At 52.8% G+C, this 27,642-nt stretch overlaps 1 protein-coding gene across 2 annotated transcripts; it reads right to left on the reverse strand.

Moving 5' to 3' along the window:
* Positions 1–7,691: 7,691 nt before the first annotated feature.
* On the reverse strand, positions 7,692–20,805 carry RDH13 (retinol dehydrogenase 13). Of its 2 annotated transcripts, none has more exons than XM_006105393.3 (7): positions 20,642–20,805; positions 19,174–19,292; positions 17,571–17,726; positions 14,041–14,145; positions 12,610–12,822; positions 10,289–10,390; positions 7,692–8,709 (listed from the first exon to the last, which is right to left on the reverse strand). In XM_006105393.3, the coding sequence occupies exons 1-7, from the start codon at positions 20,704–20,706 to the stop codon at positions 8,501–8,503; spliced, it is 969 nt and encodes a 322-aa protein (XP_006105455.1). In that variant the 5' UTR covers positions 20,707–20,805; the 3' UTR covers positions 7,692–8,500. The 2 variants fall into 2 exon arrangements, with proteins under 2 accessions (XP_006105455.1, XP_023602226.1); XM_023746458.1 differs by lacking the exon at positions 20,642–20,805 and adding an exon at positions 19,477–19,627.
* Positions 20,806–27,642: the final 6,837 nt, after the last annotated feature.

Here is a 27,642-nt window from a genome sequence, read left to right on the forward strand (position 1 = left end):
TCCCTCCCCCCCGCTTCTCGGAAAATCCCAACTCTGCCCTGTTTCCAGATTGTGCCCTTAGCCTGCAGAGTCCAAAGTGTTCACCTCCTCAAGTGTCTTCTCGCTGAGGAGTCGCCTCTCAAAGACTCGGTCGGTGTCTGATCGGTCAGAATGTTCGGGTTTTTCCACTGTTTGCACATGTGGTCTCTCGGTCTGATGGGGGTTTTCACAGAGCCCCAGGCCCAGCAGCTGCACGTGCATCGCACGGTTTTTCTTGCATATGGATGGCTGCGTGGGGGAAACAGGAAGGTGCAGAATATATCTCGGCATGCCACCGTGTGAACAAGCCTTGGCTTTGACCTATTGAACTTAAATTAACTTTATCCCAGTCGTCCACTCACAGGGTTCAAATGTGTTAAAAATATGGAAAGAGAGTGGGAGCGAGGCTCCTTAAACACTGGTGGGGCCCTAGCCGGTTGGCTCAGTGGATAGAGCGTCAGCCTGCAGACTGAAGGATCCCGGGTTCGATTCTAGTCAAGGGCACATGCCCAGGTTGCGGGCTCGATCCCTAGTGGGGGCCGTGCAGGAGGCAGCTGATCCATGATTCTCTCTCATCGTTGATGTCTCTCTCTCTCTCTCTCTCTCTCTCGCTCTCTCCCTTCCTCTCTGAAATCAATAAAAATATGTTTTTAAAAACTAAAGAGCCCTAGCTAGTTTGGCTCAGTGGATAGAGCATCGGTATGGAGACTGAAGGGTCCTGGGTTCAATTCCGGTCAAGGGCATGTACCTGGGTTGTAGGCACATCCTCAGTGGGGGTGTGCAGGAGGCAGCTGATCGATGTTTCTCTCTCATCGATGTTTCTGGCTCTCTATCCCTCTCCCTTCCTCTCTGTAAAAAATCAATAAAATATATTTTTTAAAAAACTAAAGAAAAATGACCATAGGGTGGGTGGTCTCTCGATCCCTCACCAGCCCCAGGACCTCGCAGAGGGTCGCCGGGTAAAGAACCTCAGCATCTACACTCTCCTCCCTCCACAGCCTCCCGTCACCTCCCGGGCGGCCTTCACCAGGTCCAAGCAGAAAAGGGACCCCGAGGACATGAGCCCACACCTCGCGCTGGACGCCCGATGGCCACAGGGGGACACGCCAGACGGGGCAGCCTGGGGCTCTGAGCCCTTCACCCAGGGCGACCTCAGCCCTGCTCTACAGGAAGGGGACGTCCCCTGTGCAAGACAAGGCTGCACCGCAACCCACATCCCCCTGCGGTTTCCGCCTGCGGCCGGCCTGCCAGCCACAGACACGTGGGCCACCGGGGCGCTCCCACAGGGCCTGTGTGTGGCCGCAGGACAGGGAGAGGGTTCCCCCAGCGAGGCGGAGTAACGGCAGGACGGCCGGGTCTCACCTGCAGAACCCAGCGGAACCGCCGTGGACGGAGCCGCAGCCCCACGTCCAACCTGAGCACTTGGTGACAGTGTCTGGTCCCTATGCTGGGCCCGTGTGTGTCTACACAGGCTGCTGGCATGGGCGGTTCGTACAGTTTTCCCTTCAGTGTCTTCCTCTGCTGCTGTTCATCGTGGTCACCTGAGGCTACTTTTCCACTGATTTTTATTTTTTAAATATATTTCTATTGTTTTTATTGATTTTTTACAGAGGAAGGGAGAGGGATAGAGAGTTAGAAACATCGATGAGAGAGAAACATCGATCAGCTGCCTCCTGCACACCCCCTCCTGGGGATGTGCCTGCAACCAAGGTACATGCCCTTGACAGGAATCGAACCCGGGACCCTTCAGTCCACAGGCCGACGCTCTACCCACTGAACCACACCGGTCAGGGCTCCATTGATTTTTAGAGAGAGTGAAGGGAGGGGGAGAGACAGAGAGAGAGAAACATCCCTGGGAGAGAGAACAGGTGCTCCTAAATATTTAAGGCTTCTGGTTAGTATTATGAGGATTTTTTCAGACAAGCGCGCCCTCTACTGTCGGTGTGGGGAAGTACAGGTTCTTATTAGATAGGGGAAGAGGTTTCTGTCCTTCCCTCCCCCCATTTCTTGCAAAACCCTAATTTCCCCTTTTTTCCCCTTTTTCCCTTAACCCTGCAGAGTCCAAAGTGTGCCCTTCCTCTAGTTTCTTCTCGCTGGAGAGTCGCCTTTCTAAGGCACGGTCGGTGCCTGATCGGTCAGGATGTTTGGGTTTTTTTACTGTTTGCACACCTGTCTCTCTGTCTGATGGTGGTTTTCACAGAACCCCGGGCCCGCCAGCAGCCCGTGCATCGTACGGTTTATCTTTCATATCGATGGCTGCGTGGGAAATAGGAAGGTGCAGAATATATCTCGGCATGCCACCGTGTGTGCAAGCCTTCGCTTTGATTCATTGAACTTAAATTAACTTTATCCCTGTCATCCACTCACAGGGTTCAAATGTGTTAAAAATATGGAAAGAGAGTGGGAGCGAGGCTCCTTAAACACTGGTGGGGCCCTAGCAGGTTGGCTCAGTGGATAGAGCATCAGCCTGCGGACTGAAGGGTCCCGGGTTCGATTCCAGTCAAGGGCATGTGCCCGGGTTGCGGGTTCGATCCCTAGTGGGGGCCGTGCAGGAGGCAGCCTATCCATGATTCTCTCTCATCGTTGATGTCTCTCTCTCTCTCTCTCTCTCGCTCTCTCGCTCTCTCCCTTCCTCTCTGAAATCAATAAAAATATGTTTTTAAAAACTAAAGAGCCCTAGCTAGTTTGGCTCAGTGGATAGAGCGTCGGTATGGAGACTGAAGGGTCCTGGGTTCAATTCCGGTCAAGGGCATGTACCTGGGTTGTAGGCACATCCTCAGTGGGGGTGTGCAGGAGGCAGCTGATCGATGTTTCTCTCTCATCGATGTTTCTAACTCTCTATCCCTCTCCCTTCCTCTCTGTAAAAAATCAATAAAATATATTTTTTTAAAAACTAAAGAAAAATGACCATACGGTGGGTGGTCTCTCGATCCCTCACCAGCCCCAGGACCTCGCAGAGGGTCACCGGGTAAAGAACCTCAGCATCTACACTCTCCTCCCTCCACAGCCTCCCGTCACCTCCCGGGCGGCCTTCACCAGGTCCAAGCAGAAAAGGGACCCCGAGGACATGAGCCCACAGCTCGCGCTGGACGGCCGATGGCCACAGGGGGACACGCCCAGACGGGGCAGCCTGGGGCTCTAACCCCTTCACCCAGGGCGACCTCAGCCCTGCTCTACAGGAAGGGGACGTCCCCTGTGCAAGACAAGGCTGCACCGCAAACCACATCCCCCTGCGGTTTCCGCCTGCGGCCTGCCTGCCAGCCACAGACACGTGGGCCACCGGGGCGCTCCCACAGGGCCTGTGTGTGGCCACAGGACAGGGAGAGGGTTCCCCCAGCGAGGCGGAGTGACGTCAGGACGGCCAGGTCTCACCCGCAGAACCCAGCGGAACCGCTGTGGACGGAGCCGCAGACCCAAGTCCAACCTGACCACTTGGTGACAGTGTCTGGTCCCTATGCTGGGCCCGTGTGTGTCTACACAGGCTGCTGGCCTGGGGCGGTTCCTACAGTTTTCCCTTCAGTGTCTTCCTCTGCTGCTGTTCATCGTGGCCACCTGAGGCTACTTTTCCATTGATTTTTATTTTTTAAAATATATTTTTATTGTTTTTATTGATTTTTTTAAAATATATTTTATTGATTTTTTACAGAGAGGAAGGGAGAGAGATAGTTAGAAACATCAATGAGAGAGAAACATCGATCAGCTGCCTCCTGCACACCCCCTACTGGGGATGTGCCTGCAACACAGGTACATGCCCTTGACCGGAATCGAACCGGGGACCCTTCAGTCCGCAGGCCGACGCTCTATCCACTGAGCCACACCGTTCAGGGCTCCATTGATTTTTAGAGAGAGTGAAGGGAGGGGGAGAGACAGAGAGAGAGAAACATCCCTGGGAGAGAGAACAGGTGCTCCTAAGTATTTAAGGCTCCTGGTTAGGATTGTGACGATTTTTTCAGACAAGCGCGCCCTCTACTGTCGGTGAGGGGAAGTACAGGTTCTTATTAGGGGAAGAGGTTTCTGTCCTTCCCTCCCCCCCTCCTTGCAAAACCCTAATTTCCCCTTTTTTCTCCTTTTTCCCTTAACCCTGCAGAGTCCAAAGTGTGACCCTCCTCTAGTTTCTTCTCGCTGAAGAGTCGCCTTTCTAAGACACGGTCGGTGCCTGATCGGTCAGAATGTTTGGGTTTTTTTACTGTTTGCACATGTGGTCTCTCTGTCTGATGGTGGTTTCCACAGAACCCCGGGCCCGCCAGCAGCACGTGCATCGCACGGTTTTTCTTTCATATGGATGGCTGCCCGGGAAACAGTAAGGTGCAGAATATATCTCGGCATGCCACCGTGTGTGTGCAAGCCTTCGCTTTGACTTATTGAACTTAAATTAACTTTATCCCAGTCATCCATTCACAGGGTTCAAATGAGTTAGAAATATGGAAAGAGAGTTGGGAGCGAGGCTCCTGAAACCAGCGGTTCTCAACCTGCGGTTCGCGACCCCTTTGGAGGTCGAACGACCCTTTCACCGGAGTCGCCTAAGACCATCGGAAAACACGTATATAATTCCATATTGTTTTTGTGATGAATCACTATGCTTTCATTATGTTCAATGTGTAACAATGAAAATACATCCTGCATATCAGATATTTACATGACGATTCATAACAGTAGCAACATGACAGTGATGAAGTAGCAACGAAAATAATTTTATGTTTGGGGGTCCCCACAACATGAGGAACTGTATTGAAGGGTCGCGGCATTAGGAAGGTTGAGAACCACTGCCTTAAACACTGAAGGTTTCCCTTTTCAATGTACTTTTAAATTACGTGTAAGTTTGGGCATTCTTTTTGCCTTTGTCTGAGGATATGTCTTTATTTATTTGAGAGAGAGAGAGAGAGAGAGAGAGAGAGAGAGAGAGAGAGAGAGATTGGTTGCCTCCCACAGGCGCCCTGACAGGGGTCAAACCCGCCACCCGAGCACGTGCCCCAACCTGGAATCGAACCCGAGACCTTGGGGTGCCCAGGGCGATGCTCACCCGGCTGAGCCACGCGGGCCAGGGCTGCCCGGCTCTTACACGTTGTGCGGGAGACACCTACCTGCGCAGCCGCCTCAGCCCCGGGTCCCCGAAAAGCCCAAAATAGTGAAGAAATTCCCCGTCCATGGATCCCCCCAGCCGGACCCCCTCCCACCCCCAGCCTAACGCCCCAGAGCCGCCCCCAGGTGAGCCCCGGACTCAGCCAATCACAGAGCGTTAGCGGACCCCCCATCCCCACCCAGGTGAGCCAGGCGGGGCGGGGCTTGATGCCAATCAACCACTTGGGGGAGACACCTGCCTGAGGAGGGACCGGGACCTCCCATCAAGGGGAGTTGGGGGGCAGGGGGCCTCCAGATTCCCAGGTCCAGCAGGTCCGAGGCTGCGCGTTTCCCTCCCCGCGAAGCTCCGCCGCTGTGACAAGCCCTCCGGAAACCCCGATTTCACACGCGCCTTCTCGCTCACTGTCGCTCGGTTGCCACAGCCTTTCACCATTCGCTCTGTTTCCATGACGATGTCAAACCCTACAGCCACTGACTCGGCATGGAGCCCACCGGCCCCATCCCTGTGAGCCACAGGTGCAGACGCGATTTGTGGTCCCACTGTGCGCCGCCCGCGAGTAGTAGGTCCATCTCCCCGCCGCCCGCTCCCAGCTCCTGAAGCTGACAGCGTCATTCAGGGACCCCGGCCCGTCTATCTCAGTGTTTCTACACTGAACGCGACGTTTCCCTCCCAGGACAATATGTCCTTGTGTGGATGGGCCACATATTTTTATTTATATATATATATTTATTTATTTAATTGATTTCAGAGCAGGAGAGGGAGAGAGAAACATCAATGAGATGAGAGAGAATCATTGATCGGCTGCCTCCTGCACGCCCCCTACTGGGGATCGAGCCTGCAACTTGGGCATGTGCCCTTGACCGGAATCGAACCCTTCCGTCCGCAGGCCGACACTCTATCCACTGAACCACACCGGCCAGGGATGGACATAACTTGAGGGGCCACCATCAACCCGCCACAGACGCCCAGCCTCGGGGTGAAGTGGCCCCTGGTCACCAGTCAGGCAGGTGGGATGGTTCCCACGTCCCTCAAGGAGAGCCGGGTGTCTCCTGGGCCACAGCGCCCAGCCGGGCGAACACCAGCCCAGCCGGCACCTGGCCAGCGCCTGTCGCCAGCAGCCGGGCCTCCTGGCACAGGCCCCAGGCCCCAAAGGGCCTACGAAAGCTTCACCCCGACTTGGGTGCCTTTCTGTGAACGTGCACCCCGCCCCCCGCTAACCCACAGCCCTTTCTCCTCCACTTCCTCCGGCTGCTGGTTGCTCTGCCACAGTCTCCGGTCTGGGCGGCTGTGGTTTTGAGATGGTTTCAGATGGGGGTTTCATCACCTTTCATCTCCGAAGGTTAGCGCTGGGCTTGGGAGCCGCCCAGGGCCTCCGGGGCCCCGAGAAGGGTGACCTCAGCGTGTGTGTGAGACAGTGTCTGTGGTCTGAGGTTTCTCGGTTCCGAAAAGGAAGCGGATGTCGGTCTGAGGGGTTTGTGGCTCGAAACCGCCAGCCGCCAGCCGCCTGCACGTGGCTGAGGCCAGACTGGCTGCCCTATCTGGGGAGTTGGTGATAACATCTCATTTCAGCTGATTTGCTCCTAACACAGGGACCGTAATTCTGCCGGTAATTCTCCTCCTTTAAGCAGAATCGGTGGGGACCTCGTGAGGGGAGCCCATGGCCATGAGAAAGGCTAAGAAAGCAGGGGTGTGAAAGGGAGAGTGGAAGACAGGACGGGGGCGCCCCCCAAAGGCATCCACATCCTGCTCCCCCAAAACCACCCCTTCCCGTGGCAAAGGGGGCGGAGGAGGCACCTGGGATGAGGGGGATTAAAATTGTTGATTAAGGGACTTTAATTTTTTTTTAATTAGTAACTCATTCTTTTTTTAAATTACTTTATTATTACATGTGTCCTTATCCCTACATTACCCCCCCTTGCCCCCCCACTCATGCCCTCACCCCCCTGTTGTCTGTAACTCATTCTTAAGAGCCTTTTTTTAAATATATATTTGTATTGATTTCAGAGAAGGGAGAGAGAGAAACATCAATGATGAGAGAGAATCATTGATCAGCTGCCTCCTCCACAGCCCCCACTGGGGATCGAGCCTGCAACCTGGGCACAAGCCCTTGACTGCAATCAAACCCGGGACCCTTCAGTCCACAGGCCGACGCTCTGTCCACTGAGCCAAACCAGCCAGGGCAGGAGCCTTTCCTTTTATTGATTTCAGAGAGGAAGGGAGAGGGAGAGAGAAATAGAAACATCAATGATGACAATCATCCATCGGCTGCCTCCTGCACGCCCCACGCTGGGCATGGAGCCTGCAACCCGGGCATGTGGCCTGACCGGGAATCGAACCGGGTGACCTCCTGGCTCCTGGGTCGATGCTCAACCACTGAGCCACGCCGGCCGGACTCTAATGGTTCGTGTTTTAAAATGTACGTGTATCCTGTTCCTTGGATAAATTTTTACCAAGGGTTAAAAAAATAAAAAGAAGCCTAGAATGTGAATGGCAAGATCTAAAAAAAAAAAACAAAAAAAAACAGGAAGAAATACATGAGCCCATGGGACTTCCCCCACATGCCCAGAGGAAGCAGTGAAAGCTATGACTCAGCTAGATTCTTATCATTATTTATTAAAGAGCAAGTCTGTGAGTCCACAGGGCAAGGGAAGGTCGTGACCCCGGGCGTCCTGGGCCCTGAGCAGCAGCAGCTGGTGCGTTGCTCACCTGTCCGCGGGGGCGTCACTCGGGGATAATGGGCCAGGTGTGTGTCGGCCTGGTCTCGGGGTACAGCCCCCCCACACATACACTACTACCCCTCTTTCCCCCACACCCGGCCAGGCTCTGGCACACAAAGACCCTCAGGAACCTCTCCCTGGCAAGAAAAGCTCAGCAGGCCATCCTGGGAGGTAGTCCTGGGATTCTGCACACTTTCCAGTTGGGGAAACTGAGGCTCAGAGAGGAGAACCATGGGTGAGCCATGAACTCGATCGTGTCTAGCAGACACCTTGCCCCGCACCGTGGCCCACGTGGGAGGGCGCTGGCTCCTTCCCCAGCAGTTCCCAGGGGAAGCAGCTGATGGCCTGGCTCACCTGCGGCAGCACCTGGCTCAGGTGCGCACCTGCAGCCCAGTCCCCCGCCGCCAGGAGAGAGAGGGAGCGTGGAAAGGCCGATGCTGCCACCTAGAGGGCGGTGTGAGCATGGCAGCCAGCATTCCTTGGTCAATGCTGCCATCTAGCGGCGGCTGCGGGCGTGGCAGGCAGGCAGGGTCCTTCCTTTGAAGGCTTGGCCGATGCTGCCACCTAGAGGGTGGCGTGGGCATGGCAGCCAGCCTTGGTCTTCTTGCGGCTCCATCCTGATGATGGTTTTCACACCTGCTCCCAGGTGCTTTGGGGGAAGGGCTGGCCCCACGCAGGGGACCCCCTAGGACCCCTTCAGGCCCACCAGACGGGCGCTTTCAGCCCAGAGCCGCCGGGCCACCTCGTCATCCTCAGCCTCGGGGGCCGGGGCCTTCTCTCTGAGTCCATCGAAGTACTTCCCCGAAACGCCCTCCAGTTCCTCGGACACGGCCAGGTAGGTGCTGGTCTGGGCCGCCAGCTGGGGGCTCTTGACCAGCAGCCAGAAGATGGGCCCTGCAACCAGCCCACAGAGCGTTTAGTCCACAGGCATTCAGAGAGGAGAAAGAATGCAAAAGGCCCTGCTCCACCCCAAGACTCAGGGCCCAGGGAGGCCGGACGTTGGCCGGGAGTCCCTCCGGGCTTTTGCTCCTGCGGTTCCCGCCAACAGGAATCCCCTTCCCTAGCACCTCCCTCCAGAAGCTGCCTCCCCCAGGAAGCCCTCCTGGCTTTCCTCGGGCAAATGGAGGCTCTCCCTCCTTTCCATCAGCCCCGAGTCCCCACCATACCCCATCCTGCTTTATAATCACTTTTTTGTTGTTGTTAATCCTCACCTGAGGATATTTTTCCATTGATTTTTAGGGAGAGTGGAAGAGAGAGGGAAAGACAGAGAGAAACATCGATGTGAGAGGAACACATCCATTGGTTGCCTCCTGCATGAGCCCCAACCAGGGCCTGGGCCCAGGAGGTGCCTGCCACCGAGGTATGTGCCCTTGACTGGAATCGAACCCGGACCCTTTGGTCTGCAGTCCGATGCTCTATCGACTGAGCTAAACTGGCCAGGGCTAAATAACTTTTATTATTGACTGTCTCCAGCTTAAGATCCGTGCCACCTGGTAGCACCCACTCCGTGTTTTTCAGGGTTATAAATGCTAGTTGTCAAGTTCTAACTGTTCCCCTTCAATCTGGGCCAGGCGCTGTGCTGGCCCGGTTACGGGAGGCCTCCTCCCAGGGACGCCGACGCAAGCCCTCCCTCTGCAGGAGGGCGCTGAGGCTCAGAGAGGTGCAGCCGCTCCCCTGGGTGGCACAGCAAGTTAGCGGACGAGGAGTTGGCTCCACAGGCTCCTCCCCCTCTGAGACGTGGCTTTCTCATCAGTCAGATGGGCCCTGGCCTGTTTCCTGGGGCTATTCTGAGGCTCCACACAGAAAAGTGACTTGTTCTGCCCTGGCCGGTGTGGCTCAGTGGATAGAGCATCGGCCTGCAGACCAAAGGGTCCCAGGTTCGATTCCAATCAAGGGCACATGCCTGGGTTGCGGGCTCGAGCGCCACTGGGGGACATGCAGGAGGCAGCCGATCAATGATTCTCTCTCATCATTGATGTTTCTCTTTCTCTCCCTCCTCCCCTCCCTCTCTGAAATCAACCAAATATAATATTTTTTTAAAAAAGAAAAAGAAAAAGGTGAGGAAGGGAGAATTCGATCTTCTGCTTGGAGCTGGGGACGTCATCTCCATCTCCCGTCAGACCCTGGGCGGGCCTGGCTGCGGACTCTGCAACTACACCCTCGGCTTTTCCGGGCCGAAGGGCGGGCCGAGGGCGGGCTGAGGGCGGATCGTGGGACTTCCTTTTTTTTTTTTTTTTTTTCAGCATCAAAAATTCTTTATTTCATTTGGCAATAATCTTTCCTCTTCCTTCATGTCCTTTTTAATTCTTCTAAATCTTTTGATCGTGGGACTTCTGAGCCACTTTCTCCTAATAAATCTTTCTAAATACCTATAGATGTCCCATTGGTCTTAATGCCCTGCAGGAGGTTCCTGGGCCCCAGGCTGGGAGGGCAGGGGTTCAGCGAGGGGTCCCCAGGCCAGGAGGGGGCTTACCGAGCGTGAAGCTGGAGAAGGCCGAGCTGTGCATGCCCGTGTGCCTGCCCAGCTCTGTCCGGGCCACGCCGGGGTGCAGCGCGTTCACCGTCACGCCTGTGCCTGGGGAGAGAAGGGAAGGATGGGGCGGGGGAGGGAGTGGACAGACGGATGTCAGATTCACTCCTTACCAGGAAGCCTGACGCTGTCCACCCTGAGCTCCAGGGCGCCCCCCGTTTCCTGCCCTTGAACCCGCATCCCCTTGTTGCTCTGAAACCTCCCCACCAGGCCGTTGCATCGTGCGAGGCGGCTCCATCACCTGGCTGCCCAGAGCACGGCCTCTCCACCCAAGTGTGTCAAAACCACATGGAGCCTCGGGAAACCCAGACCGCTGGCCCCACCCCCAGAGGCCTGAAGCAGTGGGTCAGGGGGGGTCCGACAGGCTCCCAGGTGAGCGGACACGGCTGCCCCACGCGGCTCTATGAGAAGCAAGGGCAGAGGGCGGGCTTTGCAACGCCCGCACTACGGACGCTGAGGTCCAGTCATTCTTTAACCCGTGCCCTGGAGGTGTCCCCGGCTTCTGTCCACTAGATGCGAGGAGCAACACCCACCCCTGAAGTGACAGCCAAAAGTATCCAATTATTGCCAAATGTCCACTGGCCTGGAGCACCAGAGGCTTAGAGGCCAGTCCTGGATGACCAGGGAAGAAGGTGTGATTGATTAGTGATGTCTGCTTCAGGCACCATGGGGGGAGCCTGGTGGGGTGTGATTGATTAGTGATGTCTGCTTCAGGCACTGGAGGGGAGCCTGGTGGGGTGTGATTGATTAGTGATGTCTGCTTCAGTTACCAGGGGGGAGCCTGGTGGTGTGTGATTGATTAGTGATGTCTGCTTCAGGCACCAGGAGGGAGCCTGGTGGTGTGTGATTGATTAGTGATGTCTGCTTCAGGCACCAGGGGGGAGCCTGGTGGTGTGTGATTGATTAGTGATGTCTGCTTCAGGCACCAGGGGGGAGCCTGGTGGGGTGTGATTGATTAGTGATGTCTGCTTCAGGCACCAGGAGGGAGCCTGGTGGGGTGTGATTGATTAGTGATGTCTGCTTCAGGCACCAGGAGGGAGCCTGGTGGGGTGTGATTGATTAGTGATGTCTGCTTCAGGCACCAGGGGGGAGCCTGGTGGTGTGTGATTGATTAGTGATGTCTGCTTCAGGCACCAGGAGGGAGCCTGGTGGGGTGTGATTGATTAGTGATGTCTGCTTCAGGCACCAGGGGGGAGCCTGGTGGTGTGTGATTGATTAGTGATGTCTGCTTCAGGCACCAGGATGGAGCCTGGTGGGGTGTGATTGATTAGTGATGTCTGCTTCAGTTACCAGGGGGGAGCCTGGTGGTGTGAGATTGATTAGTGATGTCTGCTTCAGTTACCAGGGGGGAGCCTGGTGGTGTGAGATTGATTAGTGATGTCTGCTTTAGATACTGGTAGGGAGCCTGGTGGTGTGATTGATTAGTGATGTCTGCTTCAGTTACCAGGGGGGAGCCTGGTGGGGTGTGATTGATTAGTGATGTCTGCTTCAGTTACCAGGGGGGAGCCTGGTGGTGTGAGATTGATTAGTGATGTCTGCTTCAGGCACTGGAGAGGAGCCTGGTGGTGTGTAATTGATTAGTGATGTCTGCTTCAGGCACCAGGGGGGGAGCCTGGTGGTGTGTGATTGATTAGTGATGTCTGCTTCAGGCACTGGAGAGGAGCCTGGTGGTGTGTGATTGATTAGTGATGTCTGCTTCAGGCACTGGAGAGGAGCCTGGTGGTGTGTGATTGATTAGTGATGTCTGCTTCAGGCACTGGAGAGGAGCCTGGTGGTGTGTGATTGATTAGTGATGTCTGCTTCAGGCACTGGAGAGGAGCCTGGTGGTGTGTGATTGATTAGTGATGTCTGCTTCAGGCACCAGGGGGGAAGCCTGGTGGTGTGTGATTGATTAGTGATGTCTGCTTCAGGCACCAGGGGGGAGCCTGGTGGTGTGTGATTGATTAGTGATGTCTGCTTCAGGCACCAGGGGGGAGCCTGGTGGTGTGTGATTGATTAGTGATGTCTGCTTCAGGCACCAGGGGGGAGCCTGGTGGTGTGTGATTGATTAGTGATGTCTGCTTCAGGCACCAGGGGGGGAGCCTGGTGGTGTGTGATTGATTAGTGATGTCTGCTTCAGGCACCAGGGGGGGAGCCTGGTCATGTGTGCCATGCATTTGCCTCCTGTGTCCTAGAGCCCCTGCTTGACCTCCCATCAGCCCCAGGTCACAGCAGGACCGCTCCAGGCTCAGAGCTACAGGAAGAGGCAGGTCACCCACGCGCACCTTGCAGCCTCCGGCTCAGCTCCCTGGTGAAGAGGACGATGGCCAGCTTACTCTGGCAGTAGGCCGCCTTGGTGTTATACGTCCTCTTCTCCCAGTTCAGGTCCTCAAAGTCTATGTGCCCAGCCACGTGGGCCAAGGACGAGAGGTTGATGATCCGCGAAGGGGCCGAGGCCTTCAGCTTGTCCAGCAGTAAGTTCGTCAGGAGAAAGTGACCTGGATGAACGACGACAAAAAGAGAAAACTGTCCTTAAAGTCTGACCACGTGCCTAGGAGTGGGCTGGGCACATACCTTATCTCACCCTCCCAATAGCGAGCGGTTCCCAACCAGAAGCAGCATGGCCCCCAGGGGACATTTGGCAACATCTGGAGACGATTTTGTTTGTCCCAACTGTGGAGAGTAAGGACACTACTGCCATCTAGTGGGTGGAGGCCAGGAATGCTGCTCCACATCCCACAATGCACAGCAAAGTCCCCGCAACAAGGACCTATCCAGCCCCAAATGTCCAGCCCTCTGAGGTCAGCTGGGGAGGAGACTGCCTTCTGCCTCCCAAAATTTTTCCTCCATTTCTTCTTCAGTAATGGAACTTTTGGCTGGGCCCAAGACGGGCCAGTGAAAGACTACATTTCCCAGGCTCCTTTGCAACTAGATTGGTCATGTGACTGAGTCCCAGCCAATAGGGTGCAAATGAGTGTGTGTGTGTGTGTGTGTGTGTGTGTGTGTGTGTTAAGGGTTGAGTTTGTTGTCTCCCTACTCCCCCGCCCCCAAAGAAATATGTTGAAGTCCTACCCTCCAGAACCACAGAATGTGACCCTATTTGGAGACGGGCTCTTTGCAGAGATAATTAAGTTAAAGTAACGTCATTAGGGTGGGCCCTGATCTAATATGTCCCGATGCCCCCTGGCCCTTCCTAACAGAACCCCAGGTACATGCAGGGTGACAACGGAAAGACTGACGGAGTGACTGATGGACAGACTGAGACTGAAGGCGGACAAAGGGATAAAAGGTGGAGAGACTGATGGTGGGTCCCAAAGACTTTACGAGCACGCAGTGAGGCATCGGCAACTCCCTGGTCTGCAGAGTGACCCCAGGAGTGGCCACCTGGCCGACGTGGAAAGTGGACACCCCCTGCCCTAGCTGGTGTGGCTCAGTGGATAGAGCGTCGGCCTGCGGACTGAAGGGTCCCGGGTTCGATTCCAGTCAAGGGCACATGCCCAGGTTGTGGGCTCAATCCCCAGTGGGGGCGTGCAGGAGGCAGCCAATCAATGATTCTCTCTCATCATTGATGTTTCTCTCTCTCTCTCCCTTCCTCCCCTCCTTCTCTGAAATCAATAAAAATATATTTTTTTAAAAAAAGAAAGTGGACACCCCCTCCCAGAGCCCGTGCCTGACCCACCAGGCTCACGTCCCAGGCGTGCACAGCACGGCCTCACCCAGGTGGTTCACGCCGAGCTGCATCTCGAAGCCGTCCTCCGTGGTCCAGTGTGGGCAGCGCATCACGGCCGCGTTGTTGATCAGCACGTGCACTTTCTCTTCCTCTGGAAGACAGGGGCCAGGGCCAGCGCGTCAGCTCCGTGTCTGTGCTGGGCTGCACGCACAGTGTCCCCCGACATTCACGACCACCTGAAACCTGGGCGTGTGACCTTCCTGTGGGAACGGAGTCTTTGCGGAAGCAACCGAGTAAAGATGAGGTCACAGGGTCATCCTCCAACTCATCCAACATGACTGGCGTCCTCACAAGAAGGCAAGTCTGGCCCTGGCTGGTGTGACTCAGTCAGTTGGGTGTCGCCCCATTTACCAACAGGTCCTGTGTGCCACAAGGTCACAAGTTCAATTCCCAGTCAGGGCAGGTGCCTGGATTTGGGGCTCAATTTCCGGCAGGGAGCATGCAGGAGGCAGCTGATGGGTGTTTCTCTTTCTCTCTTCCTCTCCCTCCCCCTCACCCTAGAAATCAGTAAAAATCCTATATAATAAAAGCCTAATGTGCTAAGTGTCCGGTCAACTGGTCAGCCACTCAACCAATCAAAGCGTAATATGCTAATGATATGCTAAGTCTGCTCAACTGCTCGCTATGATGTGCTCTGACCACCAGGGGGCAGACAGTTGACCGGTCAACCAGTAGCTATGACGTGCATTGACCACCAGGGGGCAGACAGTCGACCAATTGCTATGATGTGCACTGACCACCAGGGAGCAGATGTTCCAACTGGTAGGTTAGCTTGCTGATGGGGTTCAGCCAACAGGGACTGAGCAAGATGGGCCAGACCACCCTGGAGCCCTCCCGCAGTCCCTCCCCGGCTGGCCAACCTCCTGCATCCCTCCCTAGACCCGATCGTGCACCGGTGGCGTCCCTCGGCCTGGCCTGTGCCCTCTTGCAATCCAGGTCCCCTCAGGGATGTCAGAGAGCTGCTTTCAGCCCGATCTTGCAGACCAGGCCAAGGGACCCCACTGGTGCACGAATTCGTGCACCAGGCCTCTAGCATTTAAAAGAAAGAAAAGTAGCGAAGTTTTCACAATGAAACTTCACCATGCAGCAGGAAAAAAGTCAACAGTGAGTCCCTTGAGGTGGGTGTGGAATCAAAGGTGTTTCATTCTCCTTCACTATTCCGGATTTTATCGATTTTTCCATAAGGAGCATGTATTTCTTTGCTTCAGAGAAAACAGTCCATCCATGTTTATTTGTTCACCTCTTCTCAGCCCCTGCTCCTCTGTCTCCGGGCTAGCTCCCCTGCTGTCGTTTCACACACAGCTGGTGGAGAGGAAGAGGCTGCCTCCGAGATGTGCAGACACCGCCACCCACGTGACAAATGACACGGACACGAGGTCGGATGTTCACAGCAGCCGCAGGAAGGCTGGCAGCCAAACGGCCAACCCATCAGACCACAGGAGGGAACACAATACCATGTACTAGTAGCCACAAGAAAGGAATAAAGTGATGCCATGTAGCCACAAGAAAAGAATGAAGAAATACCATGTAGCCACAATAAAGGAATAAAGAGAGACAATGAAGCCACAAGAAAACACATGAAGAGATAAAATGTAGCCACAAGAAAGGCATAAAGAGCCCTAACCGGTTTGGATCAGTGGATAGAGCATCAGCCTGCAGACTCAAGGGTCCCGGGTTCAAATCCAGTCAAGGGCATGTGCCTTGGTTGCGGGCACATCCCCAGTGGGGAGTGTGCAGGACGCAGCTGATCGATGTTTCTCTCTCAAACTCTCTATCCCTCTCCCTTCCTCTCTGTAAAAAATCAATAAAATATATTTTTTTTTAAAAAGGAAGGCATAAAGAGATACAATGTAGCCCTAACTGGTTTGGCTCAGTGGATAGAGTGTCGGCCTGCGGACTGAAGGGTCCCGGGTTCGATTCCAGTCAAGGGCACATGCCTGAGTTGTGGGCTTGATCCCCAGTAGGGGGCGTGCAGGAGGCAGCCGATCCATGATTCTCTCTCATCATGGATGTTTCTATCTCTCTCTCCCTCTCCCTTCCTCTCTGAAGTCAATAAAAATACATATATATAAAAAAAATATTTATAAATACATTTATTTTATAAATACATATATTCATTTAAAAAAAGAGAGAGATACAATATAGCCACAAGAAAAAAGAATAAAGAGATACAATGTAGCCACAAGAGAAGCATAAAGGGAAACAATGTAGCCACAAGAAAATCCATAAAGAGAGACAATGTAGCCACGAGAAAAGAACGAAGAAATGCCATGTAGCCACAAGAATGAGGAAGCTGAGAGAGCCGGGGAGGGAAACGCTGGGGCACCACCGGGCATAGGACAGGCTCCAATTTGTACTAAAAGGCGGTGATACACCTTCCTGTTTGGTAGATGCATGAACTCTCTGCAGACGCAGACGGACACGTGAGCACGGAACACACGTGAGGAAGGCGGGGCTGGGAGCGAGGGGCGGGCCTGGCAGGGAGACATCTGACTGCCTCCCCTTTTGTACTTTCTGAACATTGAATACCGTCAACCTTATTCTTGTTCAAAAAAATTAGTGCACGAACGGTTCAGAGAACACCAGGTGGGAAGCAAAATGAGTGAGTCAGCAATCAATGTGACGAGGGCAGAAAGCTCGAGCCTGATCCTTGGATTTGCAAAAAAAAAAAATCCAGTCTGGCTGGTGTGGCTCAGTGGTTGAGCGTCGACCTATGAACCAGGAGGTCACGGTTCAATTCCAGTCAAGGGCACAGGCCCAGGTTTCAGGGTTGATCCCCAGTGTGGGGCGTGCAGGAGGCAGCCGATCCATGATTCCCTCTCATCACTGATGTTTCTATCTCTCGCTCCCTCTCCCTTCCTCCCTGAAATCGATAGAAATATATTTTTTAAAAAGGATCATGCCCACCCTAACCAGTTTGGCGCAGTGGATAGAGCATCGGCCTGCGGACTGAAGGGTCCCAGGTTCGATTCCGGTCAAGGGCATGTGCCTTGGTTGCGGGCACATCCCCAGTGAGGGGTGTGCAGGAAGCGGCTGATCGATGTTTCTCTCTCATCAATGTTTCTAACTCTCTATCTCTCTCCCTTCCTCTCTGTAAAAAATCAATAAAATATATTTTAAAAAATAAAAAATAAAAAGGACCAGACTCTGGCCGGTTTGGCTCAGTGGCTATAGCATCTGCCTGCAGACTGAAAGGTCCCGGGTTCGATTCTGATCAAGAGCACATGCCCCGGGTTGCGGGCTCGATCCCCAGTAGGGGCGTGTAGGAGGCAGCCGATCCATAATTCCCTCTCATCCTTGATGTTTCTTCTATCTCTCTCTCCTTCTCCCTTCCTCTCTGAAATCAATAAAATATATTTATTTATATATATATATATATTTTTTTAAAGGGACCAGGGCCAGACAGTAGAGATTACTGGCTTTGTGAGCTTAAGGTCCAGGCCTGGTTTAATTCCTGGGTCCTCAGAGCCTGGCCACCCGAGGTCTCGCCCCCGTGGCCAGCGCCCTCCCGCCTACCTTCAATGATCTTCTTTGCAAACTCTCGGACGGACTTCAGCGAGGCCAAGTCCAGGTGCCGGGCGTTGACGCGGTGGTTCAGGGTCTCCCCACGAATGGCCTTAGCCGCCGCCTCGCACTTCTCCATGTCGCGACAGGCCAGGATGATGTTGCCTCCTGGAAGCCCGAGATGGAAAAAAATAATTAAAAAAAAAAACCCACCCCTGTATGTGTATACCCAACACAAATGAAAACACACGCCTGCACCAAAATGTGGACACACGCGCTCATAGCAGCACCATTCACAATAGCCCAAAGGAATGCATGAACAAAACACGGTCTGCCCGCGCTGTGGAGTACTACTCAGCCATGAAAAAGGAAGGAGGCCCTGACCCGAACACAGAACATGATGCTGAGTGAAAAGCCACACAGCCAAAGGCACGTAGTGAATGACTCCACTTCTAGGAAATGTCCAGAACAGGTAAATCCATGGAAGAGAGATTCGTGTCTCCCAGGGAGGGGTGGGGAATGGAGGGGGGGCCAAGGAAAGCGACGTTTCATTTGGGGGTGTTGAAAGTGTTCTCATTGGGAGTGGTGATGGTTGCACAGACTAAAAATCCACCATTCAGCAAAACCCAGAGAAGGGCCCGGCCAGCATGGCTCAGTGCCTTGAGCGTCGACCTAGGAACCAGGAGGTCACAGTTTGATTCCCAGTCAAGGGCACATGCCCGGGTTGCGGGCTCGATCCCCAGTGTGGGGCATGCAGGAGGCAGCCGATCCATGATTCTTTCTCATCAGTGACGTTTCTATCTCTCTCTCCCTCTCCCTTCCTCTCTGAAATCAATAAAAATATTATATTAAAATATCTATAATAATGAAAGCGTAATATGCTAATTAGATCAGACAGCCGAATGACCTTCTGGACATCATTCCGGGTGTCCTTCTGGATGAAGCCACGGCAGCAAGGGCTGAGACAGAGGAGGTTAGGGGCCATCAGGCAGGCAGGCAGAGTAGTTAGGGGCGATCAGGCAGGCAGGCGAGCAGTTAGGGGCATCAGGCAGGCAGGCAGAGTGGTTAGGGGCCATCAGGCAGGCAGGCAAGTGGTTAGGGGCATCAGGCAGGCAAGTGGTTAGGGGTGATCAGGCAGGCAGGCGAGCAGTTAGGGGCATCAGGCAGGCAGGTGAGCAGTTAGGGGCATCAGGCAGGCAGGTGAGTGGTTAGGGACATCAGGCAGGCAGGTGAGTGGTTAGGGGTGATCAGGCAGGCAGGTGAGTGGTTAGGGGCCATCAGGCAGGCAGACAGGTGAGCGGTTAGGAGCCAGCAGTCCCGGATTGTCAGAGGGATGTCTGACTGCCAGTGGGATTGGGCCTAAACCAGCCATCGGACATCCCCCGAGGGATACCGGATTGCGAGAGGCGCAGGCTGGGCTGAGGAGACCCCCACACCCCCGCCCGTGCACGAATATCATGCACCGGCCCTCTAGTATATAGATCCGATTGACTGCATGTCCTGTGCTGTACGTTACATCCCCGGGACCATCCCGTGACCACCAATTTGTGCTTCTTAGTCCCTTCCCTTGTCCCCCAGCCCCCCAGCCCCCCATGCCCTGCCAGGGGGGACTCACCTCTCCTGGCCAGCTCCAAGGCGGTCTCCCTCCCGATGCCCGTGTTGGCGCCCGTCACGATGACAGTCTTGCCCTGAAGGGTGGCCTTGCTGGGACAGGCCCCGCCCGCGACATAGTCCCTGGAGGCAAGAAAGAGCCCCCTCAGTTCCACCTGCCTGATCACTCCCCACCGGTGACCCCGACCGCTTGGGTCTCAAGCAAGGGACCCCTCGGAGCTTGTGTTCCCCCCCAACAGAAAGAGGGAAGGACACTGCCTGGCTCCACGTTGCCAGGTTACAGGTGATGAGTTCCTGTTCCGCTTACGTATGCATCATTGTTCGCTCCTTGTATGTGTCCTAAAAGGGGATCGAACCCGGAACCTGGATGTATTGGGAGGAGGCTCTAGCCAACGGAGCTACCCGGCCAGGGAAACGTCGTTATTGTATAAAGACCCGCTGTATTCGTTTCCTATGGCCACTGTAACAAGTGGTTAAAACCAGGCAAATGGCCCTAGCTGGTGTGGCTCAGTGGATAGAGCATGGGCCTGCAGACTGAAGGGTCCCGGGTTTGATTCTGGTCAAGAGCACATGCCTGGGTTTCGGGCTTGGTCAGACGTGCAGGAGGCAGCCAATCAATGATTCTCTCTCATCATTGATGTTTCTATCTCTCTTTCCCCTCTCCCTTCCTCTCTGAAATCATAAAATATATTTAAAAATATATATATATATTTTTTAAAAGAATAGATTCAGAGACAAATGGCGGGGGGGGGGGGGGGGTTTAGAGAGCAACCAAAGGACTTGTATGCATGCATATGAGCATAACCAATGGGTTTGTTTTATATTTTAAGGAGCTACATGCATACTTATCCCATGCAAAACGAGCTTTTCGGGTGTCGAGTTGCACAATCCTCTCTGTTCCCCTCATTTCGGATTAAACGCAGGGGTTCACAACCTTCTGGGCCTTTAAATACAGTTCCTCATGTTGTGACCCAACCATAAAATTATTTTCGTTGCTACTTCATCACTGTCATGTTGCTACTGTGATGAATCGTCATGTAAATATCTGACATGCAGGATGGTCTTAGGCGACCCCTGTGAAAGGGTCGTTTCGACCGCCAAAGGGATCGCGACCCACAGGTTGAGAACCGCTGGATTAGAGAGTTTAGGGGACACACATTTTTCCTTGCACCTCGGCCCAGCCGGTGACATACGGGCGGGATTGCCGGATACATACCTGCTGAATGAATGAATGAATGAATGAATGAATGAATGGATTCACCCGTTAAAAACCCGGAAGCAACTAGACCACAATGTTTACCAGGGCCCGGACCCGCCCCTTCCTCTGGGTGACCTTGGCGGTGACCTGCCATCTCAGGGCTCCGGTGCGTCCCCCCACGTCCTCCGGGGGCGCTGCAGGTGGGGTGTCTGCGGGGCCAGGAGTCCGCCCGGCCTCCCCTCCCTGGACTGCAGCCGGAGCCGCACGCACTCACCGGAGCAGCACGGCGCCGCCCACCGCCGTGCCCAGCATGGACACCGGCACCAGGTAGCGGTTCATGCCGGGCTGGCGCGGGGCGCCGCGCGGGGACGCCCGCGGATCCGCCGCCGGATCGCTCCCAGGAGCGCGCGACCCGGGATCCACGTGGGGAAGGGCAGGCGGCAGGGCTGGAACCGGGGACTTCCGGAAGGGGGCGTGGCGTGGTCGGCCAGGGGCGGGGCTTCCAGGGCGGGGCCTATGGGGTGGGCCGCGAGCGCTACGACTGCTGGGAATTGTAGTTTCCTGTGCTGTGGGCGTGGCCTGGGCTGCGGGCGAGGCTGGAGGGGCGGGGCCTGCGCGGTGTTGGGAGGACGTCACACTCGTTCTGCTGCAAAGAGCAGCTCGGTTCTGGGGGGAAACCAGGACTCCAACCCCGCAGCTGCCGCCTCAGGACCGTTCCTCGGGGCGTCTTTCAAACATAGCAGCCTGTTGCCTCCTCGAAAGTGTGTTCAGCCCTAGCTGGTGTGGCTCAGTGGGTAGAGCGTCTGCCTGCGGACTGAAGGGTCCCGGGTTCGATTCCAGTTAAGGGCACATGCCCAGGTTGCGGCCTCAATCCCCAGTGGGGGGCGTGCAGGAGGCAGCCAATCAGTGATTCTCTCTTATCATTGATGTTTCTATCTCTTCCTCTCTGAAATCAATAAAAATATATTTTTAAAAAATTAATTAATTAATTAAAAATAAATTTAAATATAAATAAAAATGTATTCAGACCTTACTCACAGACGCTATGGCTGAATTTTAGGATTCCGATGCTCAGAAACCAGGACCAGCATACTAGCCTCTGATTTCCAAACTCCTGGGTCTGAGGGAGGAGGGGCTGGGGCCTGGACTCCTGGGTCTGAGGGAGGAGGCTGGGGGTCTGGGCTCCTGGGTCTGAGGGAGGAGGAGCTGGGGGCCTGGACCCCTGGGTCTGAGGGAGGAGGGGCTGGGGGCCTGGGCTCCTGGGTCTGAGGGAGGAGGAGGCTTGGGGTCTGGGCTCCTGGGTCTGAGGGAGGAGGGGCTGGGGGCCTGGACTCCTGGGTCTGAGGGAGGAGGAGGCTTGGGGTCTGGGCTCCTGGGTCTGAGGGAGGAGGCTGGGTGTTTTGACTCATGGATCTGAGGGACCCTGGAGGCAGACCCTAAGGACTGACTGGTGCTGTATGATTCCGGTTACATGACATTCCAGGAAAGACAACACTATGGTGAAAGAATGGAGACCAGTGGCTGGGGCAGAGGGTGTGGGGCAGTGATGACTGGAAAGGAATTTTTGGTGGGTTTTGGAGATAGTCTCTATCTTCCTCCTACTGATGGTTCTACGCCTAACTACGTACATTTGACAAGTCTCCGCGTTCGCTTAAAAATAGTGACTGCCATTGCATGCAAATTACACTGCGATAAAGCTGGCTAAAAAGAAAAACAACCCCCTAGAGATTTTTATATAATTGTGTTTTTGGGAATTATTTGGCAACAAGTACTTGGTTTAATTTACGATGGGATCGGGCTTGTCAGCCATCCACAGACATACTTGAGAATGCTTTGAAGTGAGAAATGATTCACTGATAAATTGTTTCCAACTGTCCCAGGAGTTTTTTGAATATTGGCTTCGACAATAAAGCTGACAGTTGACGTAATGTTTTGTTTTCTAGACAGGGAATGAAATGTGTTCACTTTGGTTCTGCAGCTTTTATAGTTTAGAGCTAACAATTTTTTTTAAGAGGTGTGCCTTATTTCTGGAGTACATTGGAAAGCTCAAAGGGCACACCACAGCCCTGGGTCCAGGCTCTGTATAATTCAGTCTAGGAGTGAGGGAAGACTTCCCAGAGAAAGGGGAGCCTGAATAGGGTTTTGCAGTATGAGTAGGAGTTCTTCAAATGGACCAAGTAGAGAGGTGGAATAGCAACTTGCTTGGGGAGTCCCAGATATTTCAGATTATAGGAGGTTGGCTCGAAGGAGGAGGCAGCTGGCAAGACATGTGGCTGAAAAGAAAATTTTTTTTTAATATATTTTATTGATTTTTTACAGAGAGGAAGGGAAAGAGATAGAGAGCTAGAAACATCGTTGAGAGAGAAACATCGATCAGCTGCCTCCTGCACACCTCCCACTGGGGATGTGCCCGCAACCCAGGTACATGCCCTTGACCGGAATCGAACCCAGGACCCCTCGGTCCGCAGGCCGACGCTCTATCCACTGAGCCAAACTGGTTTTGGCTGAAAAGAAAATTTTTAAATTAATAATAATAATACCAGATACTGCCCTGGCTGGGTGGCTCAGTTAGTTGGAGCATCATCCTGTGCACCAAAAGGTTTGATTCCCAATCAGGACACATATGGGAGACAACCAATCTATGTTTCTTTGTCACATTGATGTTTCTCTCTCTCTCTCCTTCTCTCTGTCTCTCTCTGTCTCTGTCTCTCTCTGTCTCTGTCTCTCTCTCTCTCTCTTTCTCTCTCTCTCTCATCCCATTCCTCTCTCTTTCTAAAAATCAATAAAAACATACAATCTGGATAGAATTTAAATAAATAAAATAAAAATAACACCAGATACTATTTCTTGAGTACCTAGTATGTGCCAAGTATTTAATCTCTACAACAAACCAAAGAATCGGTTTGCTGTTGAGGATGTAGTGAGAGTGGCTGGAGCGTGGTGAGAGGCCTCTCCCCTTTCTGAAAATTGTGGGAACTCAGAGCTCCTGGGCCATGGAGGGGCAAAGCCAGGGAAAGGAGAAGGTGCCATGGAGGCTGTGGTAAAGATCCCCAGACATGGAGCTGCTAGACAGATCTTGTTTCAAATTTCTGATCCACCTCTGAGATGTGTACCTTACACAGCGACTTCCCCTCTCAGCTTCTGGCTCCTCTTAGCCACCAAAATGACAAAGAGCTGGTATCCTTAATATGTAAAGAGTTCTTGTGAATCAATAAGAAGGAAAAAAGCTTGCCTCCCGCGGGGAGATGGGAGCATAGGCAAAGGATATGACGGGCAATTTGCAAAAAATAAAAATAAGTTAACAAATGTAATGAAGCCGCTCGGCCTTACTGGGAGTCAGGGAAGTGCTCGCGAAGATCATAACAACATATTTCCCGCCTATCAGATTGGCAGGACCAACGCAGGGATGATACCGAGGGTTGGCAAGGATGTGGCAAAACAGGTACTCATACCAGCCCATGGGAGTGTCAATCAGTACGGCCTTCCTAAACGGGCATTCCAATACAGGGGCAAAACCATCTGCGTAGGGTTTTGATCCGCCTTCCCCTTGTAAGAATTTATGTAAATAACTAGAGGCCCAGCGCACGATTGGAATCAGGCGAGGAGGTGCCCCGCCTCCCGCCGTGCAAGGAGCACCCGCGGAATCGGCCGGACCTGTGCCATGGGCGACCGGGACCCGCACCTGACTTCCATCCCAGCCCCCGCTGTGTCTGTCTCCGTCTCTGCTCCGGGCCTCCCCTGCGCGCGCAACCTCCTCCTGTCTGGTCATGACCCATTATGGCATCCCGGCCTAATTTGCATATGAGAGAGAGAGAGAGAGAGAGAGAGGTATATAGCAGTGATTCCCAAAGTGGGCGCTACCGCCCCCTGGTGGGCGCTGCAGGGATCCAGGGGGGCGGTGATGGCCACAGGTGCATTTGTTTTAACTTTTTTTGTATTACCTTTCTATTCTGAGTTCAATAAATAGTTTCATAATTTCAAACTTCAATGTTTCTAATTTACACCTTTCTTTACTATATTTTACGAAAAAGGTAGAAACATTAATACATTTATCTTTCTGTTTAATTGCTATTAAAATTTAAAAAAAATTAATTTCCAAGGGGCGCTGAGTAATATTTTTTCTGGAAAGGGGGCGGTAGGCCAAATAAATTTGGGAACCACTGGTATATAGAGATATAGATGATATAGATATAGATATAGATATAGATATAGATATAGATGGGTCATTGGAAGAGAAACATACATAGGAAACTGTTCCTCACAACCCTGCCTCTCGGTCATAGAGACACACTGGAAGCAAATGAAAGCAGCCTTGATGTCTATGAGTAGGAGAGTGGTCTTCCTCTCTCCTTTCCTACCCCTGCCCCTTCTTCAACAATCATTTTGTTTTTTTAATATATTTTATTGATTTTTTTGCAGAGAGGAAGGGAGAGGGATAGAGAATCAGAAACATCAATGAGAGAGAAACATCGATCAGCTGCCTCCTGCACACCCCCCACTGCGGATGTGCCTGCAACCAAGGTACATGCCCTTGACTGGAATCGAACCCGGGACCCTTCAGTCCCCAGGCCGACGCTCTATCCACTGAGCCAAACCGATCAGGGCTCAACAATCATTTAATGAGCACCTATGCGTCCAAGGCATTGAACTAGACACTGGAAATTCGGCCACAAGACACACAAGGTCGCCACCGCACAGATCCCCTGACACGGACAGTAAACGTCAATCTATCTGTACCTGTTTCTGGACAGACTCCGTCTATAGCTTCATTGGGTTTAAATGTTTACGAACGCCCATGAGTTCCTTCCTTAAGTGCCAATACAGGTGGGGAGGCGGGGGAGATCAAGCAGGCTGGCTCTTTTATAAGTTTATATAGTAACGTGCATATTTTTAAAGTATAAAAACAAAACAAAACTATGTCCTGGCCGGTGTGGCTCAGTGGATAGAGCGTCGGCCTGCGGACTCAAGGGTCCCAGGTTCGATTCCGGTCAAGGGCATGTACCTTGGTTGCGGGCACATCCCCAGTAGGGAGTGTGCAGGAGGCAGCTGATGGATGTTTCTCTCTCATCGATGTTTCTAAACTCTCTATCCCTCTCCCTTCCTCTCTGTCAAATATCAATTAAATACATTTAATAAATAAATAAATAAATAAATAAATAAATAAAAGGTCCCAGGTCCGATTCCGGTCAAGGGCACATGCCCAGTTTGCAGGCTGGATCCCCAGTAGGGGGCGTGCAGGAGGCAGCAGATCAATGATTCTCATCATCCATGTTTCTATCTATCTCTCTCTCTCTCCCTTCCTCTCTAAAATCAATAAAAATTAAAAATAAATAAAAGCAGCAGAGGGCCGTAGTTTGTAGTTTGCTGGCTCCTGCCCTAGACTTTGGGAGGCTGACAGGCAGCAGGGACCTGTCGCACAGCGAGGGCCTGAGCATCCCCGGCTGCCAATGTTACTATAAAGGAACAATGCATGCAAATTCCTCCCCCTGGGCCCTCCCACCTGATTCCCAGACACACCCGACATGTTTAGAATCTCTCCCTCTCATCTCCCCGACTACAGGCAGGCTGTGCGTGTTTACATACCAGCGCTGACGTCCTGAATAGATGCCTGAGTGCTGGGCGCTGTCCCAGGTGCTGAGAGGATTCTCCCACAATGCCCTCTGCTTTCCCCATCGGAGGGCTCCTGGCGTCCAAGTCTCTCTCTCTCTCTCTCTCTCTCTCTCTCTCTCTCTCTCTCTCTCTCTCACACACACACACACACACACACACACACACACACACACACAATCTGCTGTTTTTAGGAAATACATCAAGTTCTTACGGGTAAAGGGATAGCAAAGTTTTTAGGGGTAAAGGGATATTAAGTCTGCAATGACAAACAACTGAGAAAAAAGGTGTGTGTATGAGAGAGAGAGAGAGAGAGAGGGGGGGGGGGAGGATAAAGCAAAAAGCATTTATGTTATGTTCACTGCTAACCTTCGAGGAAACTGAATTTAGTAGATGGGAATTCTTCGAAATTTTTAGATTTTTCTTAAATTGATTGACTTGTTTGTTTGCTTGTTTATTTCTGGTTAATCCTCACTAGAGGATGTTTTTTCCATTGATTTTTAGAAAGAGTGGGAGGGAGGGAGAGAGAGAGACAGAGAGAGAGAAACATTGATGTGAGAGAGACACATCGATTAATCTATACAACAACCGAAGGGCCAGGGATCAAGCCTGCAACCGAGGTACGTGCCTTTGACCGGAGTCAAACCTGGGAGCCTTCAGTCTGAGGGCCAATGCTCTATCCACTGAGCCAACCGGCCAGGGCAGACCCTTCTATTTTACAGCTGCAGGAAAGTTTTGGTTTTCTTTATATATTTTATTGATCTTTTTACAGAGAGGAAGGGAGAGGGATAGAGAGTTTAGAAACATCGATGAGAGAGTAACTTCAATCAGCTGCCTCCTGCACGTCCCCTACTGGGGATGCGCCCACAACCAAGGCACATGCCCTTGACCGGAATCGAACCCGGGACCCTTCAGTCCATAGGCCGACGCTCTATCCACTGAGCAACACCGGCCAGGGTGGAAAGTTTACAATTTTTTTTTTAAAGTTTAAAAACAGACATAATGTCCGAAGGAAGAAGACGGTATCAGATCTACCGAACCAACCGCGTTTCCACGCATCTGATGTTCACCCCCTCACAGATACACACACTCACCCCCTGTGATGAGGTTGCATTTAGAGTCACCCTTGGATCATCAGTCTCTTCCTCATTCTGAGGATCTTTCCAATTCACATCTGGTTCACTTTTTCCTCCCAGGAAAGAAAACAATTTTTTTTTAAAAAGTTTCTATGATGGGGGGACACTTTGTAAAGTACCTTATTGTCTAACCACGATGCATCCACCTGAAACGAATACAAAATAGTAAACTGAAATTGCAAAAAAAAATTTTTTTAAAGTTTCTATCACCAATCCCTTAAAAAAATTTTTTAAAAACTAGGAGGCTCTATCTGGTTTGGCTCAGTGGATAGAGCATCAGCCTGTGGACTGAAGGGTCCTGGGTTTGATTCCGGTCAAGGGCACATGCCTGGGTTACGGGCTCGATCCCCAGTGTGGGGCGTGCAGGAGGCAGCCGATCAGTGATTCTCTCTCATCATTGATGTTTCTATCTATATCTCCCTCTCTCCCTTCCACTCTGAAACCAATAAAACAATATATTTTTTAAAAAGAAAGGAAGGGAGAAATGAGAATAAAATGAGATCTTTCACCCTAGCTGGTTCGGCTCAGTGGA

This window comes from Myotis lucifugus, unplaced genomic scaffold (genome assembly GCF_000147115.1).
Source record: "Myotis lucifugus unplaced genomic scaffold, Myoluc2.0 scaffold_680, whole genome shotgun sequence".
Lineage (NCBI taxonomy): Eukaryota > Metazoa > Chordata > Mammalia > Chiroptera > Vespertilionidae > Myotis > Myotis lucifugus.

Excerpts from the sequence above, each read along its gene's own strand:
- RDH13 (XM_006105393.3), bottom strand. The coding sequence starts at position 20,706 with ATGAACCGCTACCTGGTGCCGGTGTCCATGCTGGGCACGGCGGTGGGC. Across the intron at positions 19,293-20,641 it reads GGCGGCGCCGTGCTGCTCCG|GGACTATGTCGCGGGCGGGG; the intron begins GTGAGTGCGTGC and ends TCTTGCCTCCAG. Across the intron at positions 12,823-14,040 it reads GCTCGGCGTGAACCACCTGG|GTCACTTTCTCCTGACGAAC; the intron begins GTGAGGCCGTGC and ends TCGTTCATCCAG.